Genomic DNA, 24,819 nt, shown 5'->3' with positions numbered 1-24,819 from the left:
CCCACCACAGAACATACGCTCTTTCCGTCAGCTCTGTGACCAGAACAAAACCTACTAGCACGCGCAAATCTCGGAGGCTGTGCAGAGATACGATCGCCTCTGACATTGGGAACTGCAACATTCAGGTTGAGCCACGAGTTATTGGAAATGAAAACTAAGCGCGATCATAAACGCGGCCTCGCGGGCATGTTTCGCGCGGGAACTGTAGCGCAGCTGCACAGCACAGTATGCACAGAAAGGAAGCACCTGCCAGCTCGTGCAGTTTCGAGTTTAAAGATAGACAGTAAATGTACAAATCAGTTGCGCTGTAATAGCGATTTACGCTCATACAATACCATTACATGCACTCTTAATACTATGGTGTGGGTGATAAGCGAGGAATAACTGTAAAAAAAAAGAGGCAGGTGACTGACTGAAGGTCACGCACCTGGCTCCCCTGGACTTCATGTATTCAGTTGGTAGCTGCTTATTCCTAGTTATATTTTATCGGTAAACATGGGCTACATTGCATGCCAAGCTGTCGAATACAGAACTTGGCAAGTCTCGATTACCTTATTTCGCCACGACAACGCAAGTACGAGAAGAAGAAAAAACTATGGCGGTAGACAGATGTGCCAGCGCTGCATTTCGGACACGAAAATTAAAATAATGTATCGAGCTTGGTCGTAATTTTCTATTTCATAGTAGACTACATCGTACAAAGAACTTAAGGAAACTGAACTTTTTTTTAAAGGATGCGTTATTATCCACCGATCTCTTGTTCTTCTTTAGACGCCATTTCAATATCGCATTGTTTAACTTCTGCCCACTTGTTATAGGCTCTTAATCTGTACCAAAGCTATAAAGAATGCAGCTACATCATCATCCTACGCGGTGCTTCATGGCAACGCAGCTTATATCCGGAATGTTAGGGCCCGTTAAGGCATGGGCTAATCTAACTCAAGACTCATTCGAAAACATGCACTTAACTTAATTCTTTATTCTAAAGAAGTACATGATTGAGTAGAGACACAACCGCGATGTAGTTTGCTGGAAACACATTGAGACATTACGAATACTGTCATGTACCACAAGTGCAGGTCCTCAATGCAAATTTTTATGGTTGAATGAAAGATGTATATTTTTATTTGATGAGTACTCCGTTCCGCTACCATGCTGTATTTATTTAATTCAATCATTTTTTGCCTTGCAGGCTTCACTGCAGGTTTACACAGTCATTCAATGTGGTTGAATAAAGTAATCCACGTGACTAATGCATCACTGTTTCCCGCTTCATTTGATTTCCTGAATTGACGTTTAACATTCCATGCATAGACGCAATAGCAGTGCTGTTCACTAAAGTATTGCTGTGACGGAGCTCTGTATAAAGCTTTTCATCTCATGAACGCTTCACAAACTATCGGCTGGTTCAACACAATGGTAACTTACTCCTCTAAACTGTTGCTGGTAACAATGAAAATGCGTATAATTAAAGCTATTCTAAATGACGCAGCTAGTATTTCGATGCGCTTTCGTTCACTGAAATATATATTTTTCTTTCTTACCATCAGGACCCAAGTATTGTCCTAGCTGCATTTCGAAGTGCTCTTTCTCCGAACCGACCTTGAAACAGTCGTAGTCCAAAGAAATACTTTCCCCGGTGTGGTTTTTCAGAACAATTTTCAGCCTCATGCATTCGTCATTCGACTTCAGAGCATGTAGAGCTCGATTACCTGTTTAAGAGATAGTTAACAGAATTGTGAGAAAGGACACCGCGAGAATAATAATAATATACTCGTTGCCAAAAAAATAAACGAAGATCACGTGCACAAAAAAGTAAAGTTTAGTGTGGCGCTTCTGTGACTGTGAAAACATGAAAGAATTAATGCCAACAATACAGAAACAAAATGACAGTTTTCAAAGACGCAGTGACCACTGTTTGAGGGAGTTCGATTCTGGAGCTAAACGCCCCAAAGCAACTCACGGATTATGTCAGGCTCCACCATGACGGGCTTCAAAAAATTTAGACCACTTCTGGTTCTTTAACGTGCACCCAAAGAACAGGGCACGAGCTTTTCTGCACTCGCTATCACAATGTGGTCGCTTTCGGCGGGAATCGATCCCACCACCGCGTGTTCGAACGAGTACTTACACGCCAGGACGTCTAACAAGGCGAACAGATGTGTAAAAAATGTTTCTCGTTTCATATAACTCAATTTTTAACCAATTAAATTGTTCGTTTTCACCCATAAACTTAATAGCTGTCATGAAAAAAATTCCTTCCCGTCGCTCTACGGAAGACAATATAAAAAGGAACAGATCCCTTTAAGTTTGTTGCAACTACGATATCTTTCCTTACTGTTCAACTACGCCGTTTACGATCACGTCCACACTGACGTAGTTCATGTCAGCTGGCTCAAAGCCTACCACACTTCCTCTTCTCTAGCTGCTCCTAGACGGCGCTCCCGCAGACGTGGATAATGCTATGCGACTACTGAAAATAAAGGAAAAGAGCCATCGCTGTGCGATGACTAGGAGGTCGACGGTGTCGTTCGGCGTGCGAGAATTTTATTACGTTGTTGAGAGCCTTGCGTCGGAGCGTAAGTACACCCTGTACATTGTGTGTTTTTTTTTGCGTAACAATATACCCAATGATTTGGCTTCACCTTCAGCATCTGTTACGAACTCCCTGCCATAGTGTGGGCAAGAGGAGACACGCCACGCCGACGGTACATGGTTGCTGCAGTATCCGCAATGAGATGGGGTTGGGTTAAGAGGGATCCGTCTGGGTGCTGCATTGATGGCAGCTGCAACCTCTCCATGAGCTCCCGACCACCGGCCAGCTTACGGCGCGACCTGCCGCTTCGGCCCTCACCCAGCTGCGCTCGCAGATCTACGTGCGCCTCCTGGGAAATTGTCCCTGACTGCGCTCATCAAGACTCCACTACGTGTCAAAAACGGAGCTACATCCAAGCCCCCACTTGACTATCACCTGTTGATCTATGGTCCGCGCCATAGATGACTGTTGGACTTTATTGAACACAACCAATTATACGTGCACATATAACTTGCATGCATCACACGTTTTATGCCGCAGGGCAAACTATCGCATTATAAGCAATAGTAAGCTTAACGAGCATCGCCTTGTATGCGGGCCCTATAATGTCGCAAGGCAGGAGCTGCAGCTGAAGTTGTTGTGGTGACGGTAAATTATGGCGATGAATATGTACAATTACAGGGTGGCAGCCACTTCAAGATCGAGACTTACTGTGGCTTGCAATATTGAGAGTTAGGTCTAGATCAACGCTCCCTGTTACACAGCAATTTCGGAAAGAGCTTCAGCACTAGTTCGTTGCCTTGAACGAGCCAAATACTGTACCACCTTCCTGTACTTCAGTAATGAGGACTACGGGTCTGTCCATTACTTTGCATCAGGTGTTTCTTTAAATGCTATCTTCAAATGGCAAATTGGCATCGGTGTCAAAATATGAGGCTACAGAGGAAATAAAACTTCCCCAACGTTGAGGATTTTTAAAAGAGGTAATTTCATTAACGGCATATCTCATGCTCAATATGCACTTGTTACCAACTTCTTTGTGAGCAGCGCTTTACCCCCACTTAGGATCCTTCACCGCAAAGGAACAATGCGTACAGTTTTTCCTTAAGTTACGCGTTGAGCAAGAATTTCGGGAGTTTTAGAATAGGGTACCCAAGCCACACCCAAGCAGTTGGGGACGCGGGACGCGAACTCCACTGTGGGTCCTTCGTTCTTATTTGTGCTCAACGTGCGCTCTTTTGCACACGTGGCGGTTTGAGTCCCCCAAAGCTTGGGCACGCTAATCTAATGCGCCCTAGTGTAAGTGGCGCGCATTGACATTGGCTGACAGTGGCCGACATTCGGAGACGCCTCTATAATGTGCACCGGCAATCTAGCAGTTCAGTGGGACATTCGCTCTGCTGGAGCAGTTAATTTCAGGACGTTCCAGAAAGACCCACCCCTTCTTTCTTTAGGATTTATTCTGGGGGAATCAATTTACCTTTACTGCGTCATTTCGTCCTGCCAGATAATTTATCAGGTCAAAACAAAAACAGTGTCGCCAAGTGGACGTCTCGTGCATGACTTGCAGCCCGCCATTGATCAAACAAGACAACTTTCGTTGCATCTATGTTTTGTCGTTTTTGTTAACAGTAAAGTCGTCGTAGAACTCCATATTATCATTGTAGAGAAGGCAAATGTTTTGATCATCCCTGCCTAGATATTAGCGGTCATTTTGCTTTCCGAAACTCTCAGTGTATTTCGTTCCCAAATAAGTAGAGTTGTGCAGGAAAGGTTAGTGAACGAATGGAGGGGACCCGCAAATCATGAGTGAAAGTTTAGACTAAAGGACTAGTGTTTGCAACAGTGCCACACACGTGAGCTCCGTGCCAACGCAGCTTACCGAACCAGTACTCTTTGGCCGGATCGCCAAAGCCAGTGGCATACTCTGTCCAGTTGCGGTAGAAGTAGAAGACCCTGTTCCCGAACTGCCCTCGTCGCTGAATGACCTGCACGAAGCACAAGCAGAACACGAAAGCATGTAATGATGTAGAAGTCACTGTTCTTGAGAGCTTATGACAGCCGTCTAAAAAAAAGTCGCAGTTTTGCCAGAAAAGCGAAACAACGATTGCGATAGCGAATCATTAGACAGCTCAACGAAGTAAGGTTATTAGTTTTGTCGGCCGTATACGCTTGTAAACATTCGCTTACTAACAAAATTAACATGCATGGTGCCACGCACGCACAGGCAAACATGAACAGATCTCACTCGATGAGCGCACGAGAGGCGGAAAGCCGTTGGTCCCGGGTTCAACCCCCACACCCCAGCTTGTTCTGTTTAACTGCGAAGCTGTTATACAGGCTGCTGATAGATCATAAATTTATAACACGAAAATGAAGCTTTTTCTACCTAGCGAATTTCCGATGAACTGACTTTAAATATGCGGTGATTTGTACCCTATATGGAAACCTATATAAAGTATGTTACTGTAGTAACAAACTCGTGTTGCACATCTGAAGTGGTGAGATGTGGCCACGAAACATTTTCTCCGTTGTTTCAGTACTATCGACTCTGGTTCTTTTCCAAGATTCTGCAAGTGCATACACAGGCGTACTTAGCACAGAACTTGCCATCAACGCTCTCACGAAATCCGGAAGCGGCACATGTCTTGGAAATCATAAAGAAAGGCTCCACGAACCGTCCAGCCACCTCCCTCGGTGGCCATGTCGCAGTAGACGACTTTCCCTTTGACGTCATCTTTCCCAAGAAATATGTTGTAGAGGCCACTTGTCGTCTGTCCCGCCCGAAGAAGGTCGGCACAATGTCGGGGCCGCATACTGCCTGCGAAGTACATGCTAATAAATGCTGCGAGTGGATTCTTTCATACATTCAAAGTAAAAAAGAAGCTTTGTTTCTTTCCTTTTTGATATCAAACAATCTTTATAAGTGCACTCGGCTCTCAAACTGCAAGCGCGTTATTCTAGCATACTGTATGTGCAATAAATGTAGTTCTGTTTGTTTAGCACGTTTTTGTTTTTGCTTTTTCAAAATGGAGCGGCCGGCCTGCCATGGAACGATTCTAAAGCACGTGATGTGTGTACTTCTGCAACATTCTCTTTATATTTAGGTTCGGCAGAATGTTAACCCTCCCAATAAATTTATATTTTTGCAATAGTTAGGCCTGTGTGCATTTTATATGTTAATAAATGCTGGACTATGCATATTTCCAAATCTTGTTTTCTTTTTTTTCTCTACGAAGGCCCTCCGGTTAGGAAAGAATGAGGCCTCATGTATATGTAAATAAAATACCAAAATAAGTTTTAAAAAAAAGCTCTCCTCTGTAACGCAGCTCAATTTGCTGCAAAGTGTGAATATCCGGGCTCAGCACTGACCAATGCTTCGGCCATATCAATCGGGTATGCTCACAGAAGCGGCGATTAGCTGAGATGCGTTTATTGCTAAATGTAAATTAGGGTTTAGCGGCAAACGGTGTTCCCGTATGGCAACGACAACAACATCGAAAAGCTACCCATAACACCCATATGCTGTTTTTAAGAAAGCCCGTTTGCTTAATCGAGTTACAAGTCGCTATTCTCCGCAGCACCTGCATAACATATTGATTTCGATTTGTGCGCAAGTCGTCTTGGCAAAGGCTTCACTTGCACATAGGAGGGTGAATTTGTTCTGAAGATTTCATAAATGAGCTGCCGTATCAACAGCTGTCACATGGCTACTGCTCATAACTTGCATTTACTCACCATTTCTGCATTCATGGTGCAAGTGTCTTATGTATGAGGTGGATTTTTACTTTTATATTCCGTTGTTTTCTTCAATTGACTCTTTTATTTGCTTGACCCCTTTTTTGCACTTTGCGCGAAAAGACTTTCCGTAATCGAATTTTCCAGAAAAGTCTGCGACCAAAGTTCCGAACATTTCCAATCCTGTCTAATAAATCAAATCAAATCGCGAGCAAAAGAAGCAAAGGTTTTCTCACTTTTGATGTCGGGGCACAGGTCCCCGAGTTTCTTGACACGTTCTTTGGCTTTAATTGAGGCAGCTTGAGCCACGACAGCAGTCTTATTGGCACTGCTTCCGCTTGAAACCGAGCACAGGATCACCAAACTGAGGACAACCAAGCTCCAGCCCATTTTTCTTTCGCGTTGCTCCCTACCGTATGAGAAACAATACAGCTGAAACAGATAAAAGGTCGGAAAACACCACCGTAATAAAAATATTTTAGATGTCTTAAATCGTATTCAGAGATCCTGCACTTTCCCTTTTTCTCTTTCTTATTTCTCCTCCCGTCTGTGTTTTTTTCCTTTCCTGCAATATTTTAAGGAAATAGGGTGCATTTTAATGCCGCCGCCTGCAGCTTTTCCTAAATACTGAATGCATAAACAGAACAAAGCAAAGAGCATGACTGCATATAGCGAAAACAAACGAAATCGGAACAAGAATTTATTGTTAAAGGTTCGGTCACGTTACAGCTGCTTTTGTAGAGAAGGAGGTCCCATAGTCAAAGCTTTTTCCGCTTTTTAGCAAACATTTGCCACTTTGACAGTATTTATCTTCTATATCTATCTATCTATCTATCTATCTATCTATCTATCTGTCTATCTATCTGTCTGTCTGTCTGTCTATCTATTTAGCCGCCTACATCTTGGTGCTCTCATGGTCGTTTCGTTAACTTGGTATTTACCAAAATTTGCATAGTTGACACGAGTGTATGACGAACATGAATGATAAGTCATGACATGAATATCATGACATGTGTGTCATGTAGGTGCTGAAACAGCCGCCTACATCTTGGTGCTCGCATGGTCGTTTCGTTAATTCGGTATGTACCAAATTGGCATAGTATGACAAGAGTGTATGACGAACATAATTGATAAGTCTTGACATAAATGTCATGACATGCCAGTCATGTAGGTCATTAAACCGCCACCTACGTCTTGGTGATGTCATGGTCGTTTCGTTAACTTGGTATGCAACTAGAATGGGTTTGGACATGGGTACTAAGTGAAGAAAACACTAAATATGATGGTAGAAGTCATAGTCATGAGCACGACTCAGCAAAAATGACATTTACTCAGTAAAAAGTTATTACCACTGAAAACCCCACGGTATGGGTTCAGACCTGGGCACTAAGGGAAGGAAACATTAAAGGATGATGGTGGAAGTCATTGTCAGGAGCACGACTCAGCAAAAATGACAATGGCTAGGCGAAAAAAGATTAACACTCAAAAACCACTGGAGGCGACACCCCTCCTTGGCGCCGCCGGCACCACCACCACCGAGGCGGCAGCGGCACCACCACCCCTCCCTGATGCCGCCGCTGCATATGCCACCCCCGCTGCGGTGGCGTCCTCCCCGATGCGCCCGCCGACGAGCCCCATGGCAGAGACGGCAGTGGGGAAAGAAAACTCGATTTAAGATCTCGTGGACCTCGACAACCTAATCATTGAGAACGAGCAATTACTGCTCAACGGCAGAGAGGCGCTCTCTACGCTGTCACAAATGACTGCTGCTGTCGACGGAATGGTAAGAATAATTCTTTTTTGTTTCTCCATTGTTTCATTGTTCTTCCTCCATCCACTTTTTGCTGCGTTCCGCGTCGCGACCGTGGCGAAGGGGCGAATGGGGGCGCCCACGCATCGAATCGCGATTACTATTTTTTAGGGGCGAAGCTCCTTAGGGTGTGGGTCTGTCCCTCCTCTGTAGTAGTAGTAGTAGTCGTCGTAGTAGGTAGCGACGTCTACTTTTATTTTTAAAAAATTCCGAAAGTTGTGTCCGTAGCGCGGAATCGAACCAGGGACCCCTCGCTTCCGAACGCGAGGCGCTAACCACTACGCTACGAAGCGCACATGGACACACGCACCACGGTGACAATAAATACCCAACATTAACGAAAGACTGCGCGTTTCTAACGCGTTTGTGCTAGCGCGTTACGGCCCGTGTAAGAAGCTGGTGTAAGACGCTGTGGCCTCTCCGCCTTACCCCCGTATTCATAAACGCTGATGGCGTCGGCAAACGCGGTGCACGTTCCGGCATGTGTAAACGGCTGCGTAAGACGCTGTGGCCTCTCTCCCTTACTAGAGAGTACTGCACGTTTCTAACGCGTTTGTGCTTGAGTCCCCTTAAGCGGGAGATGGTGCAATTATAATGAAGGGCGCTGTTATAAAATAGGAATGACGTCACATATGGCGCGTGTCATTAGTGGAAGTCAATCGTTCGATTTAGTGCGGCGAGACTGGGCGAATTACACCGAAGATTCACGGTTTACCGATGATTCCCTCCGGAGCTTCGCCCACTCATCATCATTCACCCCGTGGATATGCGGTGTTTTTTTTTAAGTCTTTCTCTTTTTTATTATTTTTGGAGCACACAGTGGTTACAATGGTTGCTGTTGTTCTTGTCTTGCAGGCGCTGGTCGTCGACGCGGTAGCAGCGACGCCATCCAAAGCGGCCAACGACACACCGCAGGATAATTGCCTGATGGAGACGCAGCCTCGGGACTTGATCAGGCAATTCATGTCCAGACGCCGCGACGAGTCGTCAAGTCAGAGGCAGCTTCGGCAGCGGTGGCCGAAGTAGAAGAAGCAGAAGACCGGTGCCGCAAAAATAATAAGACGAAAACCAAAGGCCGTAAAGTGTAGCGGTTCAAGAAGCAACTGGCGCTGACTGCGGCGATGAATTACGAGGAGACGGAGACGCACTTGAGAGAGGAGGACGAGAAGGCACAGTCCTTGGAGGTGGGCGCCGACTCCACCGCAGTGTTTCAGAAACTGGTGAAGAAGGCCTACTTGGCGGCGCAGGCGTGCGACGGCCAAGAGATGGCTGCGCTCAAGTTCGACTTGCGCCTCTACGAAGGGGGCACAAAGTCAGACGACAAAATGGCCATCGCCCGCATCGTGCCCAAGGCGGTCAGGAGTGGTGCGATCGAGCTGCCCACCCCTCCTCCGAGCGACGTCGCACTATGTCACTTCGGACTGGTGACTTCATTGAACACCGTCAGCCCGAGCAAGCCGCTCGAATTCAAGGCTATGGCGTACGCCAAGCTGGTAATGAAGAAGAAGAAAATAACGAAGCCAAATTTATTCATCGCAGTGAATGATTACTTTGGCGGCCTATTCGGAACGGCATACGGCAAGAGCAAGTCTGCCAAGACCGGCAAGACCAAACGAAGACCCACGCTCGCAGCCAGAGGCGCGCTGCTCGGATGAGTATTCGATTATGACTCTGGCAGTCCAGTCACCGTGTGCGATAAAACCACCAAACGTTTGGACCACGTGCGAGTGGCGCACGACGCAGATCCGGCGTCCACGTACAATTACTGTGTGTACCTGATGACAAGCAAGACCGAGTGCGCGTACGCCGTGCTTTGTACGATGCTGAATCCGCTCTTCATTTCGAGCAAGTGGACTGACGCACTGACTGCAGATATTCCGTGCTACTACGAACAGAGCGTCGTACAATTGTACACCGCGGCGTGCACTCAGGCTACGTCGGTACGCTGCTGTCTGGAGACGGCGTACACGTGGATAGCGCCGGCCCTCTCGCACGCGTGGGTCAAGTATTGCGCCAACGCTGTGTCTGAGTCGCAAGAGGAACATGAAAACGACGACGACGAATCGTCGGCGACAACGCGGCGGCGACCTAACGCGCAAGAAGAACTGACACTCTCGGCGCTGGCGCCGCACAAACGCGAGGCAATGTTTGCTTACCAGGCGGTACGAGAGAGTCTCGACGAAAACGATCCGCTGCACGCGGCGATGAAACGCAAGTCAACCGCAACGAAAGCGATATCCGCGAAATTCGGACACCTTATCGGGCGCCTCCGACAGGAGGTGGAAAAGTGGAACCCCGATAAATTGGCGATATACCGCAGCATCGCCGAGTGCTCGGTACAAGTCGGCGTGCTGGACGCGCTGATGGACGAGTACGAGCAGATCCGTGCGCTAAAATAAGGGAATTCGTTGCCAAGCCTAGTAAGCTCTCAGTACCGCGTGTACGAAGTGGCAGACGTGAGCGAAGTGCTCACCACGTTCCACGCCAAGTTTTCTGCAGTGCAGAGCAGGTTGTCGCCCGACGCCGCCCTCACGTATCGCACGTTCGTGCGACTTGCCGCAGCGACGTAGACCCGTTTAAATTCGAACTAATTCAAAAAGGTACCGCACAATCCATTTTCTTACTAATCTAGTATGACATGAATTTGGGCGTATGGGAATACAGTAACAGGAACAAAAATGTGGCGGAGCTGAGGGACGTGTTCCACGAAGCAAATAACGTTGCGGTGGTGCGACGCAGCAACCGGAAAAAAGATCAAGACGAGGACGAGTTGCTGGCTACGTCAACGGAAAAGAAGCGGTGCGTGGTGCTGTTTTGGTGCAAAGCCGAAGACCTCATCAGAAAGTGGGCCGAGTGTGTCGACACCGTTCTTCGTTTGCACCACACCAACCCGGCGTCTTCTACCAAGCACAAGGCTGCGCACACGAGGCTAATCTACACCTACTTCGTGAAGAGTGACACTGTGTACCTGACGAAGGTAGAGGCCTTTCCGTTGCACCTAATCTTTGCAGTCTCCCTCAAACATCCGCTGTTGCGAGTGCACCGTATCGTCAATCATTTCGTATCCATCACCTCAGTACAACTCGTGCCCGTCGACGACTGTAGCAGCGGTTCCTTGGAGACGGGCGAAATCTGCCCTCTATCACTCGGGAATGCTATTAGAGCAAACAAGAAAAACTGTTTCTTTGCATTTTTAATCAAGGTCTACTGCGACAGTACATCGGGCATCGCTAGTAACTTGCTTAAGGTGAATTCTCTTTTTCATAGTCGCCTTTCAGACGCTCGCCACATGCACGTTATAGGTGCCGTAAAGTCTGCATATCTGAGGCTCACTCGGGGCATAGCCACGGCAACGAACCATGCGTCCGAAGAAGCAGACACGGACGTCATGGCAGCAGTGGCTGTCATGACGTGCCAATTCCTCCGAGGGACCGTCTGAGTAAAACCCCAGCGGATAAAGAAATCCTCACATAGGATAGGAGCACCACCCCACCCCCAGCATCTCGACGAGGTGTCGGAGGACGTGCAGCCCGACGTTCGGAAACAAATCTCGGTAGCACCGGTGCCCAAAAACATGCTCCACGACTACCACGAGGCCAGACGTTCAGCGAAAGCATTTGGCTCCGTAAACATTTCGCAACAGACTCCAGTGTCGCGTACATCGACGCGGCCAGCTACGATAGGCAACGCCACGTAATCACGGCCGTAAACAAGGATTTGCAATTGATCACTAGCGGTTCCTGACGCACCACCTTGGCTACGAAGGCAGAGGCCACGGCTATCACCCTAGCTGTATGGTTTCAAGGGTGTAAGGGAGTGTCGTCCGTAATATTATCAGACTCGCAGGAAGCCTGCCGGTTCTTCATGGCCAGCAGAATACCTGCCGCAGCCTTAAGCGTGCTCGAACCCACAGCGACCCAACGCAACAGGTTAATTTGGTGACCGGGCCACGCTGGGCCCGCGGCTTACGAGAGGGCGGAAGCGTAAGCTCGCGAGTTTAGTAACCGAACGGCACTCTCTGAGCCCCGATCGTCACCCGTTCCAATTCTAGTCAGAGAGATTCTTGCTCACCAGCGTTTCACGCGCCAAAAGTATGGAACGCCTCACAAGTCCCTGAACGGAGAAGAGGCAACTGACCCAAGACAGATACAGAAGGATGTATATCTTTTAAAATTGCACGCTATATATTCAGCGCTGTACCCGGCTAAATGTCCGTGGTGCTGCGGCAGGCCGACACTCTACCACGTTTCGTGGGGATGCGCGCGCCGAAGCCCCGAGACCTGAACTCTAATTTAGGCAATCATGTAATAATTAGTACGCAGCAGTATTAGGCACAGCTCGCCAGTGCGGACCAGGAAGTGCTACTAGCACGTCTGGATCAAGTCCGGCTGGGGATGGAGGCAATTGAAGCCCTGGATGTAGTGCTCCACACATAAGACTATTGGACCCATTTCATTTTTTCCTTTTGAATAAAGTCTTTTATTCATTCAATCAGTGCATCGGACGTTGCGTTTTTGCAGATAAATTCCTAGGCGAGGCGCACAAACTTTGACGATGATAATGCGAGTTTTAAAAGACTAATAAAAAATATTGAATGATTAACTTCTTTATTAGTGCCTTGGCGGCAGTTGTCTACATTGCAACTTTGGGAGCAGTGACATTTTCATGTACACCCATCTTTAAAAATCTTGAGAATCGCACCTAATTTGAAATCTTCATCAAATTCCAAAGCTCAATTGAGGCAATACGAAGATTGACGGCATGAGACTGAAACGCCCCGTAAAGAAGTGTGGGGAAAAGTGTAAATGATAGCATGCCATGGTAAATCCTAACCAGACTCTCAGCCGCACATGCTTGCCAAGCAAAGCGTGCCGTATCAGTAGCAGCCGCTACTGGCTGAGAAGTTTCAAACTGCCTCGCTCTTGTCGTCACGGGGTGTTTTGATCTGAAATAATAGCGGGGCTGTCTTATCTGTACTCCCACGGCAATAGGTTTCGATGTTGCCTGTATTTATTGTTGAAATTCGAGTATGAATATATTCGATTTCGGTACGACGTTAATGATTCTTTTTTTTATTGAAGGTACATTGAATTGTGACTGCCTTCAATTTAGCCATTTAAACAACGGCCCCTAAGGCACCAATAAAAAGTTAATAAATTTTTGTTAGTCTAGCAAAACAATTTATGCATGGCTCTGCTACGCAAACACCTGAGACCAGCGTAGCTGGGAAAAGCCTAGTAAAGTAGTGGCAAAGCACACTTAGTCTAATTTTTGCTGGGCTTCTCTCATCTCCGCTAAGCAAATGCCACGTCAATTCTTTTTCCACTGCCAGAAAGAGGACTACCGAAGCGGGCGCCCATTAGTACAATTAGTTCCAAGTCGTTGCATCTTGCGAAAGTTCCTGAGCACCCGCAACCCAGGATCTTGCAGTTTCCTCTGTTTACAGGCGCTCAGGATTTCTTCGCGATGTTCTGCGTAGTATCGCGATGAATTCAAGCGGCCACGTTCACGAGCCTCCGGATCTTCATTTCTTCGCCTACGCGAACACTCGGCTTCCCTCAATCTAAACTCGGGATGCTCTCTTTTGTGACGCTTGGTTTCAGCTTCCCTACCTCTCGCTTCAGTCTTTCGGAAGCGAGGAGTTTCCAGTTCTCTGGTAGAAACCTGCCGAGCCGCCGCGAGAGGCATCGGCTGCAGTCACGGACACCGGACGCGTTCGGCGTCGGTAGCAGCTCTACGCGTGCCACTACCATATGCCTCACTCCCTCCTCTCCACCTCGCGATTCTGCTCGATGCTTTTTTTTATGCTCTGCTTTGACTTCTCTCCCTCAGCTCGACGAAGCTGCTGATGACGGAATGATCATTATAGCGAGGTTCTAACAGCTCCGCTGCAAAACGCCGTGTATGTTCTGTCTGCACTAGCACTCAATGCGCAGCTTCGCGTAAGGCGAGTTCCTGAAATGGGTTGGGTTATTTCGACAGTTTCGAGGCTTCATACAAATAAGATTGTTCGTATCAGTCTGCCTAAAGGCGGCTTTCATCGGTCAAGTAGTCGCTGCTTCGTGCTTAATCTCATCAACCTTTTACAGCCAAGCTGTACATAGCTAGGCGAAACCAAAATTGCTCCGTCCGATGTGCCCAGAAATGTGGGCCGATCCTGGTGATTGGGCAGAAAGGGTCCAAGCGCAATGGCACATATCCCTGTGGACTGCGGGCGGTAGGCTCCGGGACCAGTAACGCGTCCTTGAACTATCCTTGCCACACGTAAAAGAAAAAGAGAGGCGCACCAGTGGCTGCGCTGTCAGTGACGTCGGTCTCTCCGTCGCAGCTGAGCGCGCGTGCAGCAGTTGCTCTCCGATTTCAACATGAGTAGGCCAAGCACGCATCGTACGCACTACTTAACAGCAGGCAGCTTACGAAGGACAGCGCCAACAGCAGCACCGTGAGAGAGCTCGTGTTTGCCGCGCCGGGCCGATACTGCAGTCCGGGCACCAGAACAGGCCCGGGTGGCCGAGTGGAAGCAGCAACTGCACACCGAGGATCCGGCAGCCTACCAAGCCGTCGTTTATCTCTCTTGAACCGTCGGCATTACCCCGGGGATAAACACTGGGGCCGCACGTTTCAGCTTCGCTGGTTCACCATCTGTATGGGGTGCTTGGGGCTGACTTTTCATTTATTTTTTATAAGTCGCCACGACGAGCGAAGGACTGCGCGGAATACTACCACTGGGACTATGAGTGGGGCATCAATAAATGTCTCCACGGGTGTGGGCATAGTAATTTTTGAGACCAAATTGAATACATAATGAATAGTGATAGAATTGATTCAAACGTTTGAGTGTTTTCCAATAATCAACAGCCCGTTTTCACCAATAGCATAAAGATATTCACATCTTAGTATTATTACCGCCAGCTAGCTTCTGTCATTAAAATTCACCGGATGAAGCTTCGCTTACAAAAGCAGCAATGAAGAGCTAGAACTAATATGCAGTTTGTTTGCAAACCCAAAGTAATCTTAAGAGCAGGCTGGTGGGTAGGGTTCGAATCAAAATGAGGTTGATTCTTCTCGGCAATAATGCGACCAGCAATCGACCCAGCGACAGACAGAGTGACCCGGACCGAGCCAGGCCAAACCATGAAATAGTAGGGCAAAGAAAGAAAAAAAAACGATACACATAGAAAGAACGAAAGGAATTCAAGCGAGCGTCCGACTTCGTTCCTTTAAATTTCTCTTATTCTCCCTTATCAGATTGTCAATAATAGCCACATCCAAAAACGGATGCAGCGGAAACTCTTAATTGCGCGACTTCAACATAAGACTTGATTACGAGCAGCCCGGCTAATAAAGATACCTGTAATTTTCTTGCCACAGCTCCTTCAATGAATCAGAAAAATTGAACTACGCGACTTACCCGAAGCCTTCAAGACAACGGTGAATCCCAGAACGAGGAGCTGTACCGGTCGCTTTTGTATGCTCGGTGCGTCATTTGACACGAAACGAGTTCTTCTCCATAAACAAAGGAAGGGAAGTGGCTTTTCACGTCACGCTCGTCTTATTTCTTTTCCGTTCAATACCATTGTCAGGCTTAAACGTATGCCCCGCGCAAGAAGCGTCCCAGAAATATTGCTGTTTAAAATAACGCAGTAGAGACATTAGAAAAAAACCATCCGTCAACGTCGGCATCACACCGGATCCAATCTTGTTCTTGACACCTTTAGGGCACAACGGGAATACAAGGCTTCAATTTCTCTTCGGTAAACAAAAGCATTGTAGCCCCCGCGACTGACTCATCGCGATGACTTATTTCTAACTACGAAGTTCTTCGATAAATTCGAATTAAGGACAAATAAAAATCACGTGATACGCCCCTGTCCGCGGTGCACTGCTCTGATGAATATTTGAGGGCTCGTGGTCTGCTTGTTGAACTAGTGACGAACAATCAAGAGCAAGTCAAATTCGCTTCATCAGAATAAATAATCGTTGCTTGAGATGCAGCGATGCCTTACATCCGTGAAAGTGTCACGTGATGCGAAACCTGGTGATGGGTCGGGCGTAGAATACAGTGATGTGAACGCGTCAGATGGTTCAGGGACATGATACCTGCGGCGTGTCGAGAGCGTAGATGGTGAAGATGGATCTGCGTTAGTCATCATCATGCTAAGCGTGCGTTTCTGCGTCGTGTTCTCGCGAGGATCATGACGTGAGAAACTTATTAATTATCGGCTCATACGAGACCCTGTTTGCCACTGATAATGATTAGTAAGTGGAGGCGGCGGGTTACTGCGGCGACCCAGTTGAAGTGTCTCTAGCTATTGAATAACGGAGGGGTCGGCAACGTATGCTTGAAATCGACTAATCAACTCTTCTTTGATTCTCTCCCACAATTCCTTGTTTTCAGAGATGTGCATGAAGTAAAACTGAAATGCCTCGCCGGTGACGCAGTCATGGAAGTTGGGGACGATATCCCGTTCCGACCATGATGCAGCAGATGCGTGGAGCTCGAAGAGGCTGAACCAGTCTTTCACGGGCCCGTCGTTCACTGATCCCGTGTACTTGGGTATGTCCAAGGCTTGCCGTGATGTGGTCATGATGGCGGTCGGTGTCGGTAGTGGAGCTGCGTGCTCGGGGTTCACAGCGTGGCGTGGAAGTCTTCCATGTTAATGGGAGGCTGATGGGGTGGCTGCCAGGTCTTCATCCTGTCCACTTGTGTGACGCGAGCAGGAGGTTGCGGACGGAGACAAACATGGTCGTCCGGACACTAGCTTTTAATCTTCGTCTTCCTTGCCTTCCATATACTGTCCAACTGTACACAAATACACACACCCACATATATATATACTTATATATGTATATATATATATATATATATATGTGTGTGTGTGTGTGTGTGTGTGTGTGTGTGTGTGTGTGTGTGTGTGTATGTGTGTGTGTGTATGTGTGTGTGTGTGTGTGTGTGCGTGCGTGCGTGCGTGCGATAGCCCCCAAGGCTCGAATAAAACTTTAAATATTGGCTATTAGTTTGCTTGTTCTCACATTGTTAGAGACGAATTATTTCCATTTCCGCTAGATATTCTCATGAAAAAATTTCGCGTACGCTGCGTTCATAACATTTTTCTTTAAAAAGTAAAAAATTCTCACTAAGACTCAATGATTCTCGGCAGCAATTGCGCAGACAAACGCTTTCCTTCGCAGCGTTTACTATCATCGTGTGAAGTTTCGTAATAGGGGAGAGCGGGAAAGATAAATTTTGCTTTAAGAAACTCTTATAACCGAGTCGTCACCGTCAGCATCTAGCCGGGCTCTCTGTGATGCGGAGCACATTTTACTAGAGCAGTTGAGTTGGACGTTGGAACTTAGATGCTAGGAAGGAGGTTTTTTTTTTGGGGGGGGGGGGGGGGGGGGGGGGAGTCGAGTTTGAAGTGGGGAGGGAACTCGCAGCAAGGTATGCGTAGTAAAAGATGAACAAAAGGGATCATCACAAAACCGCATGAAGCCCTGTGTGATGCAAGTATTAACTTGACAGCGTTAAGGGCCCCGTGTAGCATAAAATCCAGTGTCGGCGTCGGCGGCGTTGTCCGTTAGAGAAAAATCATCCTGAACCACGCAGGCCCTCCGCGTGGCGCACAGGAGCTACTCAACTAATTGAATTTCTCAAAGTAAAATGCGTCAGAAAATTCCTTAAGTACGACTTACGCACAACATACACACAAGATAACGTCGGATTGTTGTTCGAATATACGGAAAACATAGTTCTATTACGCGGCTGACTAAATCACAAACCCTTTTCCAGCTGTCGTTTGACTTAGTGATAGCGGCACGCCTCGCTCGGTTCCTTGCAACACGATACAGATGGCGCTCGCCTCCGCGCATATGCGGCAGCGGTGTGGGGTAAATAAAAAAAGAACCAGAAACCTCGCCTTCGTGCGTAGCGTTCGCCGCCAGTGTTTCCAGGTAACCATTGCGCTTACAAAGCTGCATTTGACGGGAAGCGTGAGAAGCAGTCGGGGATCTTTTAATGCTTGCGTGTTCCACTCTTCAACGGGAAGCTTAAGCGTCCTCCAAGTTTTTGCAGCAATGAGTTAGCGCATTTGTTGTCCACTAACCAACGAGGATAGTCCCGTCTAACATTAGGCTTTAGTTTGTGCTCTTGTGAATCCTGTGCATCATCTCCTGTGTGCCAGCGCACAGCAACATGTCATGTAAGTCCATTGCAGAAAGAGGAACCGTACACTTAGGACGCATTGAAGGGCTGTCAGTTGCATATCATCAATGCCAATGTGACCGCATTTGACAGGGCCAGCCCAGCCCCAAGCCTCCGAAGGCACAAACATACTCCTGCCTGGAAATTTTCCGGAGATGCAACCAGACGCACGGCGGTATATATTCAGAAGTGCCTTGTCGAATAATGGACTTCTGGGCTTCGAGGAGAGTGTAAAGTCCGAGGGCCTCGTTGTCCGGTAGACCAGGCTTCAGTTACAGTGAAGGACAATACGCCCGAAGAGCCTGGAGCAGTGAGTCTTACGCTGTCGTTTATTTCAGCAAGAAGACGAAGAACCCCGTGCCACGCGCGCATCGATCGCCGCACTCCTTTCTCCTTTCCTTTTTGTGCGAGCTATTTCTTTGCTATTATCAACACTCCCGGCCTACGACATGCTGCGGGTGCATTTCTAGGAAGTACAAGTGGTGTACAGGCCGCGTGACTATTTTGCCGTTTTCAAGCTTTAGGCGACATGCGCGCACTATTCCGTCGTTTCCCGTAATGTTCTCCAGGACACATTCGTTTCCACCACAGTCTGAGAACGGAATCATCGCGCACGATGACGATATTGCCTTCAGTAATGCTGGCCTCCTGACACTGGCCTATTATGAGCGCTTCTGAGTAGTATTAAAGATTCCTTGTAGCAGCGATTTGATAAATATTTTTTTCGCATTTCTTGACGCTATATCCATGTTATAAGCAGCTCAGTATAGGACCTAGGCACTACGGCTACAGTTTATAAGTCAGGAAGTGCTATCAGTCGCTTGCCATGCAAGAAATGGGCAGGTGTCAAGGCTTCTGATTTATCTGGGGTAGGATATGAGTACGTCAGTGGTCTACTGTTTACGATCGCTTCAATTTCTGTTAGGACCATGCTCCTGTGATCACAATCTAGAAGTTACCTTCCTAGCACTTTTCTCAAGCTGTCTTTAACTGATCGCACCATACACTCCCAAAATCCACCCCACCAAAGTGCACGGTGAGCAGAGAACTTCCACGTAATGCGATGAGCTGACAGGTAATCGGCAACCTCACTTCCCCGAACAATGTAATATACAGGGCGAAGTTCACGAGAAGCACGCTTAAAGCACAGAGCATTGTCAGAGTGAATCACCGCAGGAAATCCACGACGTGCAACAAAACACCAAAAAGTCTCCAAGAAACTGTCGCCCGTTGAGCGCAAGAGAAGCTCTAGGTGATAGCACGAACTACTGCGCAAGTGAACAACACGATGCAGGATGTCTGTGTAGGCTCATTTTTCAGGTATACTGGTCTAGCAAAATCCACACAATGTCAAACAGTTTGGACACATTCACTGGGTCCGCAGGTAGCGACGCCATTGGAGCCGTCGCAGGCTTGGTCCTTAAGCGCGCGCACCAAGTACACCGCCCGATCACTCTTTTCACACTGCTTCGCCTTCGTCACCCAGAAGCGTGCTCGGAGTTCTACGATGGTCGTTGGGACCCCGCGTGAAAAAGCCTCTGGTGCAAGCACGTTGAGATGAGTTCAGTGCCGCGGTTTTCACCGGGAAACAGGATCGGGTGCTTGATGCCGTCCTGGTCCGCGACATTACCGAGTCTCGATTGAATCCGCAGCAAACCATCCTCCTCCGCAAGGAAAGGGTACAAAGCTATGATTTTAGACGCCTTGGGGAGGTCTTGTCTTGCCTGGAGGGCTGAAATTTCAAGACCGAATTGATGCTTTTGGGCAATGGAAAGCCAATATATTTCCGAAGCAGCGAGCTCCGCCGTCGTTAGGTGGTCTTTAGGGGTTGGCAGGCCGCGACAGGCTGCGACAAACCTCAGTATCAATGTGAGCCTTAGCACCCGCAACCAGGTACTATGTCTTCACAAGTCGAAGACAGAAGACAGGGTACACCGATGCAACTGAGGCATGAAGCGGAACGGTCTCTACTCCTGACTCCTCGTCTTGTACAATAGTCAGATTGGCAGCCAAGAGTTCTTGGGCCAATTCTGACCTCTTGCTAACCAAGCCGGTGCTCTCCATCAAATTTCACTGTGAATCGAGACCGGAACGAAGTACCCCGAGAAATTAGGTCAGCTGTGTTTTCTTTTCCGGAACAGTGGTTCCACTGAGAAGAGTTAGTATTATCTTGAATTTATGTGACCCTGTTTCTGAAAAACTGTTGCCACCTTGTTGCCACACCTCGGATCCAACCGAAAGTCAGCGTTGAATCCGTCCGAAAGCAGCAATTCGAAGAAGGTATTCCCAGTGTGACAGCCAGAAACTTCCAAAGTAGGGCATCCAGTAAAGCTCCAGTAAGCTCATGCCGTGGAAGGGAAAGCTGTTTTAGCGGAGCCGCTCGGGCTTTTGTCATGAGCATCTTTACAGATGCTTCCTCTTGGTTCTGCCGCAGGTAATGCGCAGCACCATAGACTGGGGTGCTTGCATCCGTAAATATGTGGAGCTCATATGAGTTCAAGTCGCTAGTTGATAAACAAAGTCTGGGCACTGAAAGAGTCTTAATATCATGGACTTCTTTGCACAACGCATCCCAACGCATTCCACTCTTCGGCAAGCTCTGTCGGAATGTCGATGTCCCAATCATATCAACTTCGCCAAGTGTGCTGCAAGAGGATCTTAGCGCGGATCATAAAATGAGTGGCAAGACGTAGAGTGTCGAACATACGAGCGGAGGTCTGCCAGATGGACCGTTTCGATGACTGAGCTCCTTGCAGATATTCAATAACCGGATAAACGTTCAAACTTAGGTGGTCTGATCTGGTATTCCACGGTACTCCGAGTATCTTTTTTTGCTCCTGCTGTTGTATGCGTCTTTCCATGTTAGTGCAGTTAGTCGCCCACTTCTGCAACTTCATTCCAGCCTCTGCGAATATTTATGTAGCACGGTCGCGTGGTTCGCCGGCGTCTGGAGCAGTAGGAACGCTGGTGACCGTGTCATCCACATAAAAGCAACTCGCCAACTTCTCAGCTGTTCAACGGTGCTTTCCGGATACGCGGTGGAAGTGATATTGCAATGTGGCACTCAGTAAAAGGGGGCTTGCCGTAGTACCAAAGGGCACGCGGGTCATGCGGTAATCGCGAACCTGATGCATGTCATATATTCTCTTGGTGTTTTTTCAAACCAAAGGAATATCAGGGCGTCCCTGTCACACGGCTTGATTCTAATCTGCAAGAAGACTTTCTGGACGTCGGCTGCGACTCCGAACTTGTGCTGGCGAAAGCGCAACAACATCTTCAACATATCGTTGCTGAGTTTCGGGCCTTTTTCCAGGTGGTCGTTCAGCGAAGTCATTCCAGTGGCAGGGGACGACCCATCGAAGACGACTCTGAGTTTAGTCGTGGTGGACGATTCCCTGATTACTTCACGATGCGCCATATAGTACTTCGTTGTAGTCGCATCCTCGATGACGGGAATTGGTTCCGCATGGCCATCCTTAAGATACTGTCTGACTGCTGTATCTATAGCTAAGCAGAACATCTTCGTTCTGAGACAGCCGATGAAGGAGGCAGCGCAGCCGTTTGATAGCTACTGCACGATTATCGTTCAAGTCTGCTTGGAGGTCCTTCCAAGGCAGACAAACATCGTATCGGTTATCGCGCAGCTCAATCGTTTCGTTGAAAGCTTTCAAAACTTTATTATCATGGGACGATGGTTCTATAGCATCTGTAATCCCTAAGCTTTCGAGCTGCCAAAACTTTTGTAGTTCTAAGGATACACCTTCGTCATTCATGCAGCAATTCGTCCGAAGTACACAAACATTTGCTTGTGTGTGCGGGTGAACGGGCTCATCGCTGTTTAAGGGTCCTTGGAATGTACGGCCCAGTACAGTTTCAACTGAAAGGAGACTTTAGTGCTTATCATCCCAAGTGACGTCCTTGCCGAGTATCTTCCAAAATGGGTCTCACCCAATTTATAAGCTAATGCCTTCTTCGTGAACGTTCGTTAAGCAAAGAGAATCAGCCAATCGTCGGCCGCGATTCTGTAGGCCTTTGATGAATTCGTGATCTTTTGCAACTTCAACGAGGACTTCAAAGATGTGTGCTATTTCTATAACTTCGATCAGTTGATGAACACCGCCGAACTGACTTTGTAAGGTTACTTTAACTAATCTTCGGCAAATACTTACACCTCCATCTTTGATCCTAAAACCGCTGACGGTAATGTCAATTTCTCCTAACACTTTGAGGCTCACTTTTCTTGATACATCTTTCCTAATGAAACTGCGCATGCTACCGTTATTCAGAATGCCTCTTATGTAGCACGAACTCTTGGCGCTTATTATCCAAGCTTGGAACGTTTGCAGAAGTATGGTGTCAAAGTCACTTCGCTTATTTCCGTCTGACACAGCACACATGGAAGTACTGGTCGTTGTGCGTTCTGGTGGCGTCGTTATGTGAGCATGTTTAGCGCCCATTCTCGAACACATCGAAGAAGCGTGTCTTCTTTGACAGTTCGAGCAGCTCGCCTTACGCGAGCTGCTCGCATTTTCTCTCAAGACGCTTTTTCTCGACGTTATCAATAGGTGCGTCCCTATCCTGCGTTGAATGCGCCTTCTGGCAAAAGACGCACGCCTGCTGCCTCGCCATGGCGTTGTTACTGAGGACTGCAGCTGATGCTGTTGGCTGACTCTTACGGCTGCCGGTAGGCTGCTGATCACCGCTGTACGACACACGTTGCTTGTAGGTCGTCTGCTCCCTGCACTCCACCTCGATGGGAAGATACTTGATCAGTTGCTGAAGTTCTGGTTCTGAGCTCGGCTGCTCATTCGCACTTGACGCTTCAAGTCGACGCCGTCGGTAATGTTCGACCATTATGTCTTGCGGTCCTACCACAATTCGACCATTATGTCATACAGCATACTGTAGTCGTGGGCGACTTGAATGCAAAATTAGGGGGAAAGGTGGCTGGTGAGCAAGCAATTGGCAGCTACGGTATCGATGCTAGGAACGCTAGACGAGAGATGATGGTAGAATTCGCGGAAAGGAATAGGTTGCGAATAATGAATACCTTCTTCCGGAAGCGCAGCAACAGGAAGTGGACCTGGAAATGCCCTAATGGAGACACAAGGAGTGAAATAGACTTCAAACTTTCTGCCGACCCCAGCATAGTGCAGGATGTAGAAGTGTTAGGTAGGGTAAAGCGCAGTGACCATAGGTTAGTCAGGGCTGGGATTTTTCTCAATTTGAAGAGAGAAAGAGTAAAATTAGTCAAGAAGAAACAAGCCAACCTAGACACAGTAAGGGTAAAAGCGGGCCAATTCGGGCTTGTGCTCACAAACAAATATGCAGCTTTACAACAGGAAGATGAAGACAACATAGATGTAATGAATGTAACCATAACTACGCTGATCACAGAAGCAGCAAATCAAGTGGGAGGTAAGGATCCAAGGCAACCAGCAGGTAAGCTCTCCCAAGTAACAGAGAGCCTAATAAAGAATCGACAAAACATGAAAGTGGCAAACCGGAGAGATCACAAGAAACTAAGGGATATTCGAACTTATAACGTGCCAAAGATTGAGGAAGCAGTAAAATATGGACGCGACATGAAATCAGTGAGAAGAAAAGTTCGCATAGGACAAGGCAAGATGTATGCACTGGAAGATAAGCAGGGTAATATTACCAGCAATTTCGATGACATAGTAAAAGCAGCGGAAGAATTCTATACTGAACTGTACTGAACCCATAGCAGGCAAGACACTTCCATTCGAAATATAGATGAACAGGATACAGGGGCTCCTTCTATAACTAGCGATGAAGTTAGAAGGGCCTTCCCAGACGTGACCAAGGGAAGAGCAGCGGGAGAAGATGGAATCAGAGTCAATTTAATCAAATATGGAGGAGATATCATGCTTGAAAAGCTTGCGGCCCATTATAGGCGATGCCTAACGATTTCAAGTGTACCCGAGAGCTGGAAGAACGCCAACATTATACTAATCTATAAGAAGGGAGACGTTAAACAATTGAAGAATTATAGACCCATTACCTTGCTTTCAGTGTTATATAAAATATTCACCAAGATAATTTCCAATAAATTCAGGGCAACACTTGACTTCAGTCAACCAAGAGAACAGGCTGGCTTCAGGAAGGGATACTCTACGATGGATCATATCCATGTAATCAATCAGGTCATCAGGAAATCTGCGGAGTACAATCAACCTCTCTATATCGCTTTCATAGATTATGAAAACACACTTGATTCAGTTGAGATACCAGCAGTCACAGAGGCATTGCGTAATCAAGGAGTACAGAAGGCATACGTGAATATCTTGGCAAATATCTACAAGGATTTCACAGCTACCTTGGTTCTCCACAAGAAAAGTAGAAAGGTACCTGTCAACAAAGGTGTCAGGCAAGGAGACACAATCTCTCCAATGCTATTCACTGCATGCTTAGAAGAAATATTCAAGCTCTTAGACTGGGAAGGCTTAGGAGTGAGGATCAACGGCGAATATCTCAGCAACCTTTGCTTTGCATATGACATTGTTCTATTCA

General features: G+C 47.4%; 2 protein-coding genes across 2 annotated transcripts in view; both read right to left on the bottom strand.

Moving 5' to 3' along the window:
• Positions 1–6,736, bottom strand: part of LOC119445716 (tenascin-like) — a 40,970-nt gene extending 34,234 nt beyond the window's left edge. Inside the window, exons 1-4 of the mRNA XM_037709997.2 lie at positions 6,511–6,736; positions 5,215–5,357; positions 4,419–4,524; positions 1,545–1,712 (exon numbers count right to left, since the gene is read on the bottom strand). Of these exons, the coding sequence (XP_037565925.2) occupies positions 1,545–1,712; positions 4,419–4,524; positions 5,215–5,357; positions 6,511–6,664 (571 nt within the window). The 5' untranslated portion in view covers positions 6,665–6,736. The remainder of the gene's footprint in view (positions 1–1,544; positions 1,713–4,418; positions 4,525–5,214; positions 5,358–6,510) is intronic.
• LOC119445713 (tigger transposable element-derived protein 4-like) overlaps positions 1–24,819 on the bottom strand; it is a 342,546-nt gene that overhangs the window by 187,291 nt on the left and 130,436 nt on the right. The gene's annotated exons all lie outside the window — the stretch shown is intronic.

Source organism: Dermacentor silvarum, chromosome 3 (genome assembly GCF_013339745.2).
Source record: "Dermacentor silvarum isolate Dsil-2018 chromosome 3, BIME_Dsil_1.4, whole genome shotgun sequence".
NCBI lineage: Eukaryota > Metazoa > Arthropoda > Arachnida > Ixodida > Ixodidae > Dermacentor > Dermacentor silvarum.
This window is presented reverse-complemented; position numbering and strand designations above follow the sequence as displayed.